Here is a 17,944-nt window from a genome sequence, read left to right on the forward strand (position 1 = left end):
AGTAAATGTATTTTGTTTTATTAATGCATATTACTACTTTAGATTTTTTTTTACTTTTGTCTTTAATGACTGTTACAAATAAGGGAGAACTCTTTAAGTGTGTAACATAGCCACTATTACATATCTAGATAATCTATGGATCCATTTTATTAGGGATACAAATAAGTAAATATTTAATGTTGCCTTTATCTCTAGTGTAACATTAGATTTTGTAAGGTTATGTTCACCAAGAAACACAATCAAGCTAGTACTTTTCATTCTTGAAATTAATTGAATTATATCCCTTGAATTGAACGTCCGTTTGCTCTACAAATAAGACGAATGTATATAGGCTGTTTTTGTGAGTTGCAAGGGCTTCTATTTCTTCACTACATATCTACTTCTTGACAGAAGCAAATTTTACACTTAGAATACCAGGTAACTCATGGGCATCAAAATAATAAAAAAAAAAACCTTTTTAAGGGGAACACCTACTACATTATTAAAATATTAACAAAAGCAGTAGAACTGACTTAATAATTCTAAGCTGTATTTTCAAGAGCTCATTGCAAAGTGAATAACTTTCTGTAATTATAAATTGAAGTTTATCATGTAGCTCTCAGCATTTCACACAATCTCCTAGTCTGAAACATTTCCTAGTCCTGTTAACATGAAGTCAAATCCACCACCAGCTTGAGTTAACAAACAACAGCAGACAGACAACAGCAAGAGTACTGATAATACAATAACAAGAAAATGTTTCTGGACTCACAAAGAAAGATCTCAACAATTTGTGTTTATTTGATTATGTTTTTATTGTAATATCACTAATGACAAAATCCAAATTTTTTTTTCTATTTAAATATTAGAGTTTGTACTCAAAATAAACTATTAAAACATAAGTACTTACTTGAGATAACAAAAATGACACAATAAAATGAACCTGCATAAGAACACAATGACAGAGGCTACCGTAACAGTTCCAGATATGAACATGATTAAATACTGGTCTTAAAAAAAAACAAAAGTTGGACTTCAGCATATAAAGTACAAAATTAACACTAATATTAAATAATGCATACCTAGGTCCAGGTTAGTATCAGAACTTAGTTATCAAAGAGTCAGCAATGGTACCCAAATTTTCTCTTACAGGTAAAAGGGGAATAGAATGATAAAATTAAGATGAAAGTCAAATTAGCAAAGGAGCAGGTCAAAGATTACTTCCCTTGCTCTGTGGAACAGGTCCATGATTACTTCCCCTGTTCTATTGATATAAAATGGAACATTATCCTACTAAGCTGTATTTTACATGTACAGTACCAAATACTCCAGCTCAATCAATTTGAATCTAGGTCTTAAGATATTCAATATAATGAGAATGGACATTTGATCAGAAAATAACAACAAAGGACACTGATATTCTATTTGATGTCACTAATAAATCTCATGAACTACAAGCCTCAGTGTTTAATAAACAAGTAATTCAAAGATCTACCACCAGTAGAGGAGGAAAAAAAAAAAAAAAGTTGTAAATACAAACTATAAACTAACAGAATCTTTGTGCGTATGTACAGAAATATTTATACAGTCATCAACACTACATTAAATAGTGATCAGTCCCTGGTCTAAATTCTCACCAACAAGGCAGTATTTAAGTGATCAATAAAGCCAGAATACAAAGGCACAGTCTAGAGCTAGAGCTACACATATATGGGACACCAAGATAAGATCATAGTACAGCAGTAAGTTCAAAATTAAAGTACCTCCTTCAAACCTTGCAATTTATGGAGCAGACGATGTAAAGCTCATCTATTACTGAGGCCTAAAGGTTAACAAGATTGACAGCACAGTGACTAACCACCTTAACTCAGTGTATGTCAGTTACTGATGTGAGTGTATGTTTCAGGAGCTTCCTTAGAAAACCTGAAATTCTAAATCCCTGTCTTTACCAGGATTCCAACCCAAGACTAGAATGGAGACAAATAAAACAAAGAACACATGAAACTCAAAAACTTTACAACTAGTCAACAAATATTTTATTGGAGACTATCATCTTGAAAATAATAAAAGTACAAGTGAACATGGTTTTTCTAATCAAATTTCATTCAATACTGAGGCAACTGTAATACTAATTGAAGTCACCAATACAATACCAGCTAAATCAGCACAACACAAAGGAGAAGAGAGTTTATCAGGGAGTGAAATTGAACTAACAGACCTTTCAAGGTAGGTGAAGGGACAAAGCATTACACCTTATGCACAATATTATTAAAAAGGTGTTTTTGGCATTTTTTAAATTACACATTATTGAAAGGGAACCCTTTAATTAGGTCAAGCACCTGTTTACCCCTACATTTTAAATATTTGTTTCATCACTTGATACCAAACCCACAACTTGAATATGAAAGGTGTATAATACATGACTAAAAGGCACATAAAAGTCATATTAGAGCCATGTATTTCACAGACATCAACAATTATCTAATGATTAAATCTCAGCTGAATTTGATATTAACTTGGTCTTCAAGGAAAATAACTGCTTTCTAATTCAATGGTTAAAGTGGAAGTGTGCTTTTAACAATTATTTTTTTGGCAAAGGGGGGTGGGTGAGTTCTATTTAAACAAAGACAAGTAATGAGTGTGGTATATAATATGTAATGCAAGGCTAGGTATGCAAAAAGTATTAAACCGAGAATAAAATCAGCATTTCTAGAAGCAACAACATGACCTGTTTGTCTTGCTGTTAATCGGGCATTCAGAGCTGTGCAGAGTCAAGCTATGGAATCTCACATCCAAATATCTTTAATACAAAATATCTTAGACCAATTCTCTTTTCTAGCCTAAGATATGTTAATTTTTTACAGCATTTACTAAAGTTACAAATAAAAATATACAAGAGTAGCTAACTGGGGCCTTGTCACACCTACATGTATCACTTCAAATGAAACTGACAGAGTAAGAGCAGTTTTTAAATTCAGAAATGTTTGTGTTAATACATAAATAATTATTTGCTTTTGGTGTTTCATTAAAAAGATAACTCCCCCCTCTCCCAATTTATGTCATTAACTGTCACTTTTCATGATAAAGGATACACAGAGATGTGAGTATATTTTTTCCGCTGACACCTAAGTGGACCCATAGATAGTCTACAGGTAATGTGGTAATCCTGCCATCTGATAGTTTAAATTTATATTGAAGTTAAAAGGCTCTAAATGATCATGTTTATCAAATCTATTCTATTTATTCTAATAATACAGGATGATTTGTAGGGAAAGAAAAAAATAAAAATAATAAAACCTTTTTTTTTATTATTATTTAAAAACTTTCTTTTTATTATTTAAAAATATTTTTTTTCAATATAGCATGAAAGAATTATATCCAATGGCTTCTTATTTATCTCACAAAAAATACTTACATTTAATAATTCATCATTAAAATTACAGGAAATGCATAAACAAAGACTTGCTGATATATCTGCTTAGCAATTATGTTAATGTTTGGTAGTATTATGATATTCCAATAATTTTAACCATCCTTTCATATTCCTTATAAGATACACTGGTAGAAACCGCATAAGCTTGTATGACCAAAAAATCTGACATGGAAAAAAATATAAATCTAATTTCACAAAGAAAAAACACAGTCTAGTATACCTGTTACTAATGCCACTAATATATAAATGCACACATTTACTACTTGAATAGATACAAATAGAAAATCAAGCCTCCTGCTCCAGACAACAAGAAGCAGTAAATTGAACTAATCAGGTACACCATGAAGATAATGAATAACAATTTTACATCTGCCAACTGAACGTCTAAGCAAATTGAACAATTAGAATCTATTTCCTTTTCAACAGACTACACATTTGTTTCTCATTATGTTCAAAGCAACAACAACAACAAAAGATATTTAGCATTTTTTATTGCCAAGAAAGAAATTTAGATTGGGGTTTTCTTAGAGAAAAAAAACAACAACTAATTCTATGCTGCCAGAGACCATGAGATTAATTAGCCTAACAATTACATGTACTTTAAAAAAATATAACTAATTAATAAAAAAAAATAAGGCAAGCTGATTTCAGCCTAAATACAATTAAAGGAGGTCTTTGTAAGATGCGCCAATAAATAAAATTAATTAATTGGGAAAAAAGTGTTTTTTTTTAAATAGTTAAACATTATTATTCAATAGGTTTATAAGGAAGTAGTGTATCTAAGGTCATTGTAGGCTAATAAAAAAATTGGATTCATCAAAAAGAAACAATATAACAAATGACGTAACAATCAGACATTCCAACCAGTAACAAGACAACATACAACTTGGATAGAGACGTAGTTTCTGGACCATCCTCAATCACAGAGCCAGCTGCTCCTACTGTCCTATGTCCAAACGTGTGTGACCAGCACTCGACCATCAAGTCTATCGCATCAACAACCATACTGGATGACCCACATAACAGAAGCGCCCCCTAGTCCTTCCAAGCACCCCACAGCCAGGTCTAGTAACCTTCATTGCTCCATGTAATCTGGTCATAGTCCTTGTATTTCCTCAGCAGCAGAGAGTGAGTGATGGAATGGTCAGCCTGGCCATATTGCTAACATGAAAAAGAAACAAAGGAAAAATTGTATGAAAATTTTTATTTAAAGATTTTTTTTTGAAGAAAAAATGTGATGGCAAGTTACAACACTAGCTGATCATTATGCTTTATAAACTATACTGGCAGTTAAAGATGATGGAAATGTACTAACAATATTTCAAGAAAAAAAAAACTGTTGGTGTGGTAGGATGATGGTAGGTAGTATTAAGTCTCTCATACAAGGGAGGTAAAAAACTATTTGATTGAAATTTGCATGGACTAGTAAACGAGAGGGAAAGAGCTACAATTAGAAGAGGAATGATGTACCAGTCAAATAGGGTGAATCTGATATCTGCTCTACTAATCACAAACCTATTAGAACTGATTTCTAAACTACCAAAATATCTTGGTCATATCTGCCTAATCTCAACAGCTATATATTATGACCCAAATTATGGTTATAGTGGAACATCTGATTAAAAAGAAAACTATATATATTTTTCATGTTATTTTGAAAAGGTATGATTTGAGCAGTGAGATGTAGGTAAACATGTATGGTTTATGATACATTATCTCTCAAGAATTCCCACCCCCTTTCTTTCCTCAAGGATGTTATTAAAGTAAGAGTATAAGTTTAGTTTTCAACTATGTTTCAAATAGTCATTGCTACTACATGTCTTAAATAATCAAAACAACTATATGTTTCACATAATCATAACAACTATGATTCACATAATCATAACAACTATATGTTTCAAATAATCATAACAAATATATTTTTAAATAATCATTACTATATGTTTTAAACAATCATAACAACTATATGTATATAATTTTCTTAATCACAAAATTTATGAATATCATTGTGAAGCAGATATTAATAGGTTAGGGTTAGGACTCTTTTTGTAACTTAAAGGTGGAAATACGACTTAAAATGCTGAAATGATCTCAGTTCCCATAATGGAATTTTTTCTACGTCTTTCTAGTCCATAGAGCACTGGCGGATCCAGAACTTTGGAGTGGGGGGGGGGGGCGATTTTTTTCCAAACCCTAACCCTAACGCCCAGTAAACCCTAACCCTATGCATAAACGTGCGTACAGCATATATATATATATATATATATATATATATATATATATATATATATATATGTATATGTATATATTCCATATATGAGAATAATATAAGACTGTTTCTCAACAGTCATGTTGAGGCCTTTCTCTTGCAAGCTTGGGGGTCTGGTAGAGCACTGTAAGCTTCCTCAGTGGGGTTTGGGGCTACGCCCCGACGCCAAAAGCGTTTTCTTGCACTTTTCACGGCAGAAACGCATTCTCCTGACATCTACAGCTCATTATTTATAGGGGGTTCGGGGCTACGCCCCGACGCCAAAAGCGTTTTCTTGCACTTTTCACTGCAGAAACGCATTCTCCTGACATCTACAGCTCATTATTTATAGGGGGTTTGGGGCGAAGCCCCGACGCCAAAAGCGTTTTCCTGCATTTTTCACTGCAGAAACGCATTCTCCTGACATCTACAGCTCATTATTTATAGGGGGTTCGGGGCTACGCCCCGACGCCAAAAGCGTTTTCTTGCACTTTTCACTGCAGAAACGCATTCTCCTGACATCTACAGCTCATTATTTATAGGGGGTTTGGGGCGAAGCCCCGACGCCAAAAGCGTTTTCCTGCATTCTTCACTGCAGTAACGGATTCTCCTGACCTACAGCTCATTATTCATTCTATTATAAAGGACCTTTTCAATAATGTGGAAAAATATTCTATTATGAATTTATAGTCCCTTAATACATTGGAAATACAACTGATTTGTTCTTTGAAAAGATAAGATACCCCACATATTTAGATTAAGGCTTTGAGTATCGTTGCCGAAAAAAAATTCGATTAATAATATTCAATAGAATTCAAGCATAAATTGTGAGTTATAGTCCTAAATTTATTTAACTAGAAAAATATGAGATAGAGTAAAGGTTGGAAAAGTCGACTAGGAAAAGATTATCTGGCTTTTGAACTCATCTCAACCGTGACTGTTATATTAAAAAATTTCGTTTGAATTATAACTTTTCCAAAGCAAAGTCTTTCTTAAAATAGTTATGATAAATTCATGTGAAATTACACAAACTATGTCTGGAAAGGGCAAGGGCGGTAAAATGAAAACGATTAATCCTCGCTCCTTTTTATAATTTCTGCTATTGATTTCATTTTGCATTAAAGAATAAGGGTTGGGCGACTCGATATAAGAATTTACTTTATAGCATATATAAATTATATTTGTGACAGATTTTTTAAATTTTGTAATTTCTTACTATACAAAAAGAAAAAGTATTGGTTTGTCCGATGGGGGTGGTGGTGATTGCATGTATCGCACTTCCACCTCTTTATATTATATAGATATTCGACTAATTTTGTACACATACTATGATTTCTCCATAAAAGTAGGACCGCCCCCCCCCCCCACTCAAAGGGTTTAGATTGGAAGGGCAGTAGAGGTATTCGCTCCTCCCCTTCCAATCGGCCAAAGATGAACGACATAATATAAAGTTCATTTGGAATACCAATAAAAAGTTTTAATCATATAGATATTTAATTGATTCTGTTACCAAGCTGTGATTTCTAGAAATAAATAGGACCGCCCCCCCCACTCAAAAGTTTATGGTGGGGGGGGGGGCGGATTGATGCCATCGCCCCCTCCCGACCCTACCAAATCGGCCAAAATACTAGAAGGGGGGGAGCGAAATAATCTAAAAATAGGTTGAAATATAAATAATTAGTATATATTATTAACATAAGTAATAAATTCGTATACAAATTGTGTGAAATCTATACTAAAATTCGTACGCCCCCCCCCTTTGGGGGGGGGGGGGGGTCGGCCGAGTGGGGGGGGGGGGGCGATCGCCCCTACCGCCCCCCCCCCCTGGATCCGCCAGTGCCATAGAGATACTAGTTAAGAGTGAGCTTCGTAGGGGAATAATGAAATAGAGACTTTCTCTTCCCGAGTGTCAATGCATTACTTTATTTTATAGTTTGTAAACTTCTCTGCTGATGCAAGTAGGTGTGAAGAGATACAATGTAAAAAGAATGGGAGAAAAAATGTGGGCCGTGAGGGGAGGGGAGAGGTAAAGAAAGATAAAGAGGTGTGAATGAATTCTAAGCATTGTTTCACCATCAGATCTTCAGGGCTAAAGGTAATTCTGGCTAGGAAATAAACTACAGCTATGCCTTGTTCACAGAGAGAGAGACAGAGAGAGAGAGGGAGTGGCTTGTGTTGAAATAGATAAGAACAAAAAAAAAACTGGAGAAAGAAAAAAAAATCGTCAGGAAAAAAAAAACAGTGAAAAAAGCAACACTAACAGCAGTATGAGATCAGGAAAGAGGTTCTAGATAGGCCTCAGGTTCAAGGTATAGAACTGTTTGGGTCTGGCCTCAAACTTGCCCATAAAGACCATTTCGGTTATCTTCTCTCTAAAAGTTGTACTTTCTAATTCATCATCTGAGACGAAAGTTCCGCTTCTGAAAGATGTCCATGACACAGACCTGACAGAAGAGAGACGTCAGATGAAAGTTGATCACCGCTGGTTCCTGTGCTGTTCTGAATTTTGATTAAAACTGGCTAAGTGAGGCAACGCATTCCCATCCCAGCCCCCATTTTTACCCTCCTATCTAAAGTAATCACCAACAACTGGGGCTCGATGGACGGTTGATTTTGTTTACATTTAGCTCACAGCTAGTTGAACCTTGTCTTATCCTTTTGAGATCACAGTAATAACACCAAGAAACAAATTATTTAATGACCAATATAATGGAGAGGGGGGGGGGGAGTGAGATTATATTGAGCAGACCAAACATCACCCCACCCACCACCCAAAAATGGACTTCTACCAACATTATGAGAAACACTGAAGCTCATTCCGTGGAGAAACAAGAAGGGAAACAAGCAAAATTTTAAAAAAATACTTTAAAGAAAAATAAAACTTACCGGTACATTAAGTATATCAATTAGTTTGGATCAGTCATGTCATTACATTTGTAATAGATCTAGACTAACAACAATAAATCTGTGCGATTAGAAACAGTTTTTACCAATTGTTTTTGTTTAGCGAAATTTCATGCTAATAGCTTTCTCTCTACGCTATGATCCTGTCACTTGTCTGGACGGGTTGGAAAAGGGTAAGGGGAGGAAGGACGGGGTATTTGCGTGATCACTTTTTAAATCTATTTAAAAAAAAAGAATGGCCAGAATTCGAACTTGTGGGCTTAAGCCTTCTCAGTTTTTTCAAGCCGTAGCGAAGAGCCTATGAGCATGGAAGATTGTATAGTTATCTATTGTTTCTATTTCGACCTATAATGGGAAATAATTCAGCTTATACCACCACTTCAGTCAAGTACAATTTCTTTCCCTTGTTTGAGATACCAAACAAAATAATTTATTACCAATATAAATTTTAAAAATTTGTTAATTTTTAAAATTGATTCTTGTGTTGTCAGGTAAAAGATATAACTGCACAATTTCAGCTTGATCCGAGATTCGGTGTCAGAGAAATAACGTGTACAGACTTTTAGCCAGACAGACAAAGTGAGTTGAAATAAGCTTTGTAAAAAAAAAAAAGCTTCCTTCATTCCAATCCAACTTTCTTGCTGCCTGAGCGCTAGTAATGATTGTTTAGTATTCAACGAGAACAAAGGATGTATCCCTTTTCAGTGTTCACCGTCCAGGGTAAGGCATGGAGATCTTCCTCTCTCAGAGAGATGGGACCTTAGGAAAAACACAGTGACTTCTTCAGATTGTTCTCCCGGGAGTCGAGGGATTTCATAGTTCAAAGAACCAGCAAACATAAACATTTTCTTACTTCAGTCTGGGGGCTGTGTGTGCGTGTGAGCGCTTTTCTTTGGGGGGAAAGGGTGGCGGTGGTGTTAAGTTACTTATTCGCACTGGGTTAAAAAAGAAACAAAGTTTTCAGTGGAGAAAATCAAAGACAAAAATTTCAAGCAATGTATTAAATGTTTGAAACTGAAGCATGCACACTATTTCTTATTGGATCAAAGATGAACAGAAATTGTTCTTTTACTCAATGATAATAAGACCATTTTTTATTTTTAAAAAATCAGAGCTTATTGCCAGATGCATAAGAACATTTCTGTTTCTGAATAATTTAAACTAACAGACAGAGAAAAACATTCGTTTCGTTTTATCTTCTGCAAAGTGTAATGACCACTTTCATTAATGTGTTTCATTATGTTATTAGTAAACATAATCACCTCTTTTAGATCATTCCTAACATTCTTTTCTAAGAAGAACACACAAATTATTTTCCCTGTACTCTATCTCTTAGATTAATAAGAGCCTGGTTAAAAAAAAAATTAAAAAAAACAACGATCTACTTCAAAGAATGATCTTGAAAAGGCATCAAACCAACAACTGCTTCAAAAGCAACAACATAATCTGACACCAAACCCAAGAATTCTATTGGTCTGTGGAATCTCTCCTCGGATTGAGAGAAGACTTCTTTGATAAAGCCAAACAAAATTTTAAATTGGCTTGCAAGGATTGGGGTACAAAGTAAGATCACTATAAATAGATCATGGTGGAACTATTAGACAATAAGCACACGTGAATTCCATCAATGACCAATCAAAATGTTGCTCGATCCACTTTAAAGGGGTCTCACTTTTTCAAGCCACAGATGAGAATAATTACACTGCTGTCTTTGAGAGCACCTCTAACCCTCCCCTCCCCCAACCCCACCCCCGCAGATCTGTGCATTCCAGTGTAATCTCGGGATGATAACCAACTATCTCAAACATATGTTGCATTGGTTTTGAAAAGAAAGAGGGAGAATAAGTGGAGAGAGAGAGAGAGAGAGAGAGAGAGAATGCAATAGATAAGACATTCTTTTCATGTATCTCGCAATGCCGGCTACCTGTTGACTTGGGCACGTCATTCATGACAAATTCATCTCGTTGAAATACGACGTAGTCAACTAAACCCAAAGTGTAAGACGACACACACACACACATATAGTAACACCCAGAACTAGTGCAATCTATGCGTTATGGTTCAACCTACATGCAGTATTGATAGTATTCTAAGTAGGACTCATTTACTTGACTAAATATATTTTGTATATAAAACTCTTTCTTTGTGCTATAAATAAGCACATTTTTTTTCGAGGTATTCGAAGATGGCTGGAGAGTCCAAGGGTTTTCTTTGTTTTCTGACTTTCTCTCTACCTCGTAGCCTGAAACTATCACTGAAGGCACCACACCACGAGGAGCGATGATAGTGCTAGCTGTTCTCAGTTAGTATAAATAAGATATAGTAGTACAAGAAAATGGAATTCAAAAACTATTAGCCAACACCAAACCAAATAAAGCTTCTGGACCTGATGGTATTCCAGCTAGATTACTCAAAGAACTAAGTAATGAGTTAGCCCCAGTGTTCAAAATACTCTTTCAGGCTTCACTTAACCAGGGCAGAGTACCAAAGGACTGGAAAGAAGCTAATGTCACCCCCCTATTTAAAAAAGGAGAAAAATCTGACCCAGGAAACTACAGACCAGTATCACTTACCAGCATCACATGTAAAATCCTAGAACACATAATATGTAGCAACATCATAAACCACTTAGACAAACAAAATGTCCTCACACCATACCAACATGGCTTTAGGAAATATAGATCATGTGAAACACAACTAATAGGACTAATTGATGATTTTTCAAAAGGTTTAGATAATAGTGAACAAATAGATGCTATCTTACTAGATTTTTCTAAGGCTTTTGACAAAGTTCACCACCATAGTTTGCTTAAAAAATTAAAATATTTCGGCATTAATGGTCCACTGCATCAGTGGATTAAGGACTTTCTGATAGGGAGAGAACAAACTGTAATAATAAATGGCTCTAAATCAACACCGATAACAGTAAACTCAGGTGTACCTCAAGGAACAGCCTTGGGTCCACTACTATTTTTAATTTACATAAATGATTTACCAAATTGCATTAGTTCAGGAACAAAAGTCAGATTATTTGCAGACGATTGCATAATATATAGAACAATAAAAACAACACAAGACACAGATATTTTACAAAGAGAATTAGATGAATTACAGAAATGGGAATCAAATTGGAGCATGTCTTTCCACCCAGAAAAATGTCAGTTGTTAAGAGTAACAAAAAAACTAAAACAAATTAATTCCACTTATCTTATTCATGGCAAACCAGTAACACAGACTAAAAACGCAAAATACCTAGGTGTTATAATAAATGAAAAACTGTCATGGAATCCACATATTGATGAAACTACAAAAAAATCAAACAAAGCATTAGGATTTATTAAAAGAAATTTCTATAAATCAAATAAGAACATAAAACTAAAATGTTATTTAACTTTGGTTAGGCCAATAATAGAATATGCATCCTCCGTCTGGGACCCCTCAACTCAAGAAAACATTAAGAAACTAGAACAGACACAAAATAGAGCAGTGCGATTCATAACAAACGAATATTCACATTTGACTAGAGTAACACCTTTAGTAAAATCACTAAATTTAGAAAGCCTTCAGGACAGAAGGCTCAACAGTAAAGTAGCAATCATACATAAAACACTGAACCATAATCTTCAAATACAAAAACAAAATTTAATAAAATACTCTGAAAGACACAAAGATAAAGGCACATTCCTCGTCCCATATGCTAGGACAAATTTGTACAAATACTCCTTCTTCCCTAGTGCTATTAGAGCATGGAATGGGTTGCCTGAGCTAGCCAGGAAAACCAGTGACTTGGCAGAATTTAAGTCATTGGTTAATATGCATGACTAAATGCATGACGCGTAGGACGTAATCATCTTCTTTTTTGAAGTAACGTCTGTATTATATAAGATAAGATAAGATAAATACTGGTACATATGTAGCTGTTCTCAGTCAGTATAAATACTGGTACATATGTAGCTGTTCTCAGTTAGTATAAATACTGGTACATATGTAGCTGTTCTCAGTTAGTATAAATACTGGTACATATGTAGCTGTTCTCAGTCAGTATAAATACTGGTACATATGTAGCTGTTCTCAGTTAGTATAAATACTGGTACATATGTAGCTGTTCTCAGTTAGTATAAATACTGGTACATATGTAGCTGTTGTCAGTCAGTATAAATACTGGTACATATGTAGCTGTTCTCAGTTAGTATAAATACTGGTACATATGTAGCTGTTCTCAGTCAGTATAAATACTGGTACATATGTAGCTGTTCTCAGTTAGTATAAATACTGGTACATATGTAGCTGTTCTCAGTTAGTATAAATACTGGTACATATGTAGCTGTTCTCAGTTAGTATAAATACTGGTACATATGTAGCTGTTCTCAGTTAGTATAAATACTGGTACATATGTAGCTGTTCTCAGTTAGTATAAATACTGTACATATGCCAACACATAATACTGGTATGGTCATGTTTTTCTTTTCAGATGCCATGTTCAATTCAAGAGGGTTTGGGTTGCATTACAATAGCCACCACAGATGTGTCCTAAGCATATCTCCTAGGTCAATTAATCCTCCATTATTGAAAAAAAAAGTGAAGAAAAAAAAATCACAAAATTATAACACTTGAACACTTTTGTGGAACCATTAAAAACTTATCGACTACACCTAGACCAGCTCTTCGCTCAGCAGAACAACACGAGATGTGTACATTGTGGCCACTGCTGTACATTGTATTGTTTAAATACATCCTGAGCATATATACGTTGTGTTCATTCATTGTGTACGTTCACTGTGTACAGTCTGTACATCCAGTTACAAAGGAAGAAGGAATATCCCCCAGTGTGAAGATAAAAGTGTGGAATGTTGATTCATCTTGCTAAGGAATGCAGACACACACATACACACAAATATACATTTTAAAATTCAGATCGACTTTTATTACACAAAAGTGGCTTCATTTGGATACCATGCAGTGTACAGGTCAAGTAGACGCGCAGGTGTGTGGCCAAAATGTTTGCATTCAACCAGCATTTGTCCATTCTTTTTGCGGTTTAGAAGCGACTAGACAAGCAAGACCAATGGTCAGATTGGTTTCGTACTCACTCTAAGACAAAACACTCTTCGCATCAAACTCACATCCAAGCCCCTAGTGTACTAAATTCTATTCACCTCAAGTTTTTCTCTCTCTCTCTCTCTCTCCACCTGGCTTAGCCTGCTCAGTAATCATCTTTGTTGAATTCCTATAAAACAACTCCACTTCATCGCAGCCTCCTCCTCCTCTCTAGTCTTAGGCACGCCCTCGAGGCAAGTTCTAATTAAGAATCAATTAGTGGAGGCACTGCGTTAACTACATAAAAAAATGGAAGGAGAGAGAAAAAAAAACGTCAGCTCTTCTGGGCCATAGGGTGAAGATGTATTTACTGACAGGGACGACAACTTTACCTAAATAGCTTCACTCAACGACCGCTGGCGGAGTTATCTTTTCTTTTTACCCCAATAAAACCCTACTTAAGATATGAAAGCGAGAGGGTGCTGGGTGGTTGGGTAAGCAGGTTTAATGTACTCATCATCAGTGTATACAAGGAAATTGGTCACAAGAAACGTTTCGAGCCCCCCCCCCCTTTTTCCGTTTTCATTATAAAGAAATAATTAGATCTTAGATCAGCGGCAACCAAGGTTGGTCTTTAAACAAGGTAACAGTAAATACGCTTTTTTTGTAAAATAAGTTTGTGTAAATTGCAATGAAGCATCCCCGCACGACGTCCAAGTTAAGCGACAGACACCTCGACAACAACGTTTAGAGCAGGGGCGGACTGGCTATATGGGCAAACGGGCAAATGCCCGGTGGGCCGGTACCAAATGGCCCGGTCTGGTAGCGACCAAAGAAAAAAATTTCAATGCAGACAACTTTTAAAAAAAATTGAAAGCAGCAAGATACAAATGCCCGAAAACGTTTTCTTGTTGTTATTTTTTTAAAATTCTTATTACAATTAATTTTGCTTGAAATTCAACAAGAATATAAAAAAAAATACACTATACACTGTACCTATTATCATTTGTAAAACGTTGGACCGTACTTTCTGCTATGCACGAGCGGCATGGACTGCTTTGATGTCTTCGAGGCTGTATTTGGCCTAATAATTTTGCTGGTCGGCATGGGCCTTTGATGGCACTCCCATTTTTTTTTTTGCTCCTTCCCTCCCCCGTCTTTTAATGGTTCCAATGAAATTTAACCAAAAAGAGGGATTGAGATAGGTAAAGTTAGATAACATTGATATAATGCAGAAAAAAAAAAGACAATTAGCTCTTTAACAATACTTAATAGAAATTAACTTTAACACATACACACAGCCGCGAAATTGCAAACCGCCCAATATATTCCCAGCTCAATATGGGTATAAAGCTTTACTTTCTGCGATTTTAAAAGAAAAAGTTACTTTATTTTTGTTTATTTTTAATAACGTAGATCTAAAAATACTACACTTAAGGCTTACAAAAAAAATATTTAATTAAAAAATAAATCTACATCTCAATCAATTTTTATCCTATTATAACTAATCGGAAACTTATGTTTAGTATGAAGTCATTAATGATGAAAATTATTACAATAATTTATATAGCGCTGTCACATCCGATATTTAATGAAAGGAGATTTATATTTTAAATAATGGGTCATGGTATATTCATACACAAATCGCGTTTTTGAGAATGTACTAGGAGGAAGCAACAGCTTTTTACATTAAGTAAGTGCCTCTCTAACCGTTCTTCTTTCTCTTATCTTTTAATGGAATGGGTTGCCTGAGTCAGCCAGGAAAACCAATGATTTAGCATATGTTAAGTCACAGATCAATATGCATGACTAGATTGACACATGAAATGCGTAAGACGTAACAATCTTATTTTTTGAAGAAACGTCTGTAATCTATATGTAATACCAAAAAGCTTCAAACTCATTAGGCGGCTATTGTATTTTTTATAGTTTTCAGACTACGAACATGTTTAAATAGAATACATTATGTAATCCTACGAATGCATACATTCAGTTTTCGATGCGTTATCAAACTTTATATATTTTGTAGAGAATTAGGCTTACACCTATACTATAACACATGGCCGTAGCCGGGAGGGGAGGGTCTTCAAACAATCACTTGCCTCAGCCAACGTAAGAAAACTACAGTTTCCAAATTTCATGAGCTTAGCCAAAAGGGTTTTTGTGGTTTCCCTTCCCCCTCCAATACAAAAACTAAAGCATTTTTACCATTTTCTACCAGTCGATGGACTCCATTGAATAGCAGATTTGGTTTTTGAATTTTTTTAGCGGAAGAGTAGCAGGCTAATTGCACTGTAGATACCTCAGAATATTAATTTTTTAAAGCTTAAAATAACGAAAATAATGCGTGGTTCCGGGGCTTCGTCCCGGACCCCACTGGGGTGAGCTCACAGCGCTCCCCCGGACTAACTAGCTGCTCTTTGACGGTGTACTGTCTTTCCACAAATTATAGGAAGAGAGTATTCTAGGGTAGAAAAACCTTTGAAAGACCGAAAGATCAGAATGTAATGAAGATTAATTACATATAGAACCTACACACACTAATATATATATATATATATATATATATATATATATATATATATATATGTATATATATATGTATATATATAAATTGTGTAGTGGGGTGAAAATTCCCCCCCACACACACCGAATATATATGACATGCCATTTGTGGGCCGGTTTATATGGTAATGCCCGGGCCGATTTAGATACCCAGTCCGTTCTGTTTGAGAGCGACTATCATTGTCTAGTTCTTCTGAGACATGCTAGGAGCATTATAATGTCATAGTGAACACTATTCAGCAATCTTGAGACACACAAGTGTCTTCTAATTAAACATTCAAAGAAGCTTTTCAAAACTCTATCACTCGCAGAAACAGGATTCTCAGAATGCAAATACAACGAGATGGGAAGAAAAAAGAAACCTAGCTAAAACCTAAACTAAAACATTAATAAAGCAACGAGACAAACATTCGTTTTGGACTCACTATTGCCTGAAATAGGTAGATACATCTCAGTGGGGATTTATTATAATTAACAATAATTATAATAATAATAATCAACTGCAAAAACCAATATTCTAAAAATGTGAGACTAAAAACAATCTGGAAGGTATAGCCCTGGACACTAAAAATCAGACTGATGCGCATATTGGTAACGGCCACAATCTTGGGCGCTGACTGCAGATCTAGAGTATCACTTACACAGACCGCATCACAAATAAAAAAGATTAAAAACGTGATTAATACAGCAAATGCAATAGGACCCCACGATGACCTGCTAACTACTGTCAAAAACGCAAACTAAAACTCTATGGCCATATCACAAAGTCCTCAAAGCCCTTCCATCAGGGAACAGTACCAGGAAAAAGAGAAAGGGGCAGACAGAGAAAGCAAATGAAAGAAATTCTATCCAAGACAAAAAAACAGAGATGAATGGAGAAAGACAGTCAACATATTTTGTATGGTGTCGCAACAGTTCAACAGACTAAGCATAGATTGGGATTGGAGACGGAATAAAAAATTGAACTGAAAATTATCTTTTGTATGGGCGTTTCTAGAGGAATCAACACAAACCAATTTTAAAAATTCATTCTGTCCAATGCAGGGCAAAGTAGACAGCATCGAACAATACATTGAATATCTCAAAGAAATATTTTCAAACAAAGATGATCAAGATCGATAGGAAATGTTCTCTTTGATATGGACATCTTTGAAAGCTTCAAAATGTGATCTATCTGCATCTACATGCCAACAGCTAACTATCTTCAGACACTGAGATTTTATCGCGTTGACTTTTTTGTTTAGACCTGCAACTGGCGTTATTTTATGACATAAACATCAACTTTTTTTTTTGTTTAACTTTAAGATCGTTCTCATCTCTAGCTAAAAACAAATCCCGTGGAGCAAATAAAGATGTTGTAGCCACAAGTTTTGTTTAGGAAATGTGCAAATCCGATTTCAATTTATAGACAGTTTTTGTTTTCGCAATGTTGGGAACCTTGGGAGGAAATGTATTCTTCCCCGTTCCTGTTTCCTGGTAGACAGGAAACAGTATTCTATCTACTGGGCCAGTGCAGGAGTTTTCAGTCAGGTGAAATGTTCACACCTGGAGCACAAACAAAGAAAGGTAAGAAAACAAGAAGGCTCAGAGCCTCCGTTTATCATGAGGCGCTACAGAAACATCTACATTACTAGTTAGTCACTAGGCGTATGGAAGTGTCCCGTTGTTCTTTGACTGAGCATAAAAGACATTCCAATCAGATCTACACAAATGATGACTTATTTAATTCATAAATACATCATTTTATAAGGTAAACAAATGTTCTAGTACTTTGATAA

At 35.1% G+C, this 17,944-nt stretch overlaps 1 protein-coding gene across 3 annotated transcripts in view; it reads right to left on the reverse strand.

Annotated features, from left to right (window-relative positions):
• Window positions 1-773: 773 nt before the first annotated feature.
• Window positions 774-17,944, reverse strand: part of LOC129928043 (14 kDa phosphohistidine phosphatase-like) — an 81,327-nt gene continuing 64,156 nt past the window's right edge. For all 3 annotated transcript variants that reach the window (XM_056040030.1, XM_056040031.1, XM_056040029.1), the window contains exon 4: window positions 774-4,573. In XM_056040030.1, coding sequence (XP_055896005.1) covers window positions 4,478-4,573 — 96 coding nt within the window. In that variant the 3' untranslated portion in view covers window positions 774-4,477. The remainder of the gene's footprint in view (window positions 4,574-17,944) is intronic.

This window comes from Biomphalaria glabrata, chromosome 9, assembly GCF_947242115.1.
Source record: "Biomphalaria glabrata chromosome 9, xgBioGlab47.1, whole genome shotgun sequence".
NCBI lineage: Eukaryota > Metazoa > Mollusca > Gastropoda > Planorbidae > Biomphalaria > Biomphalaria glabrata.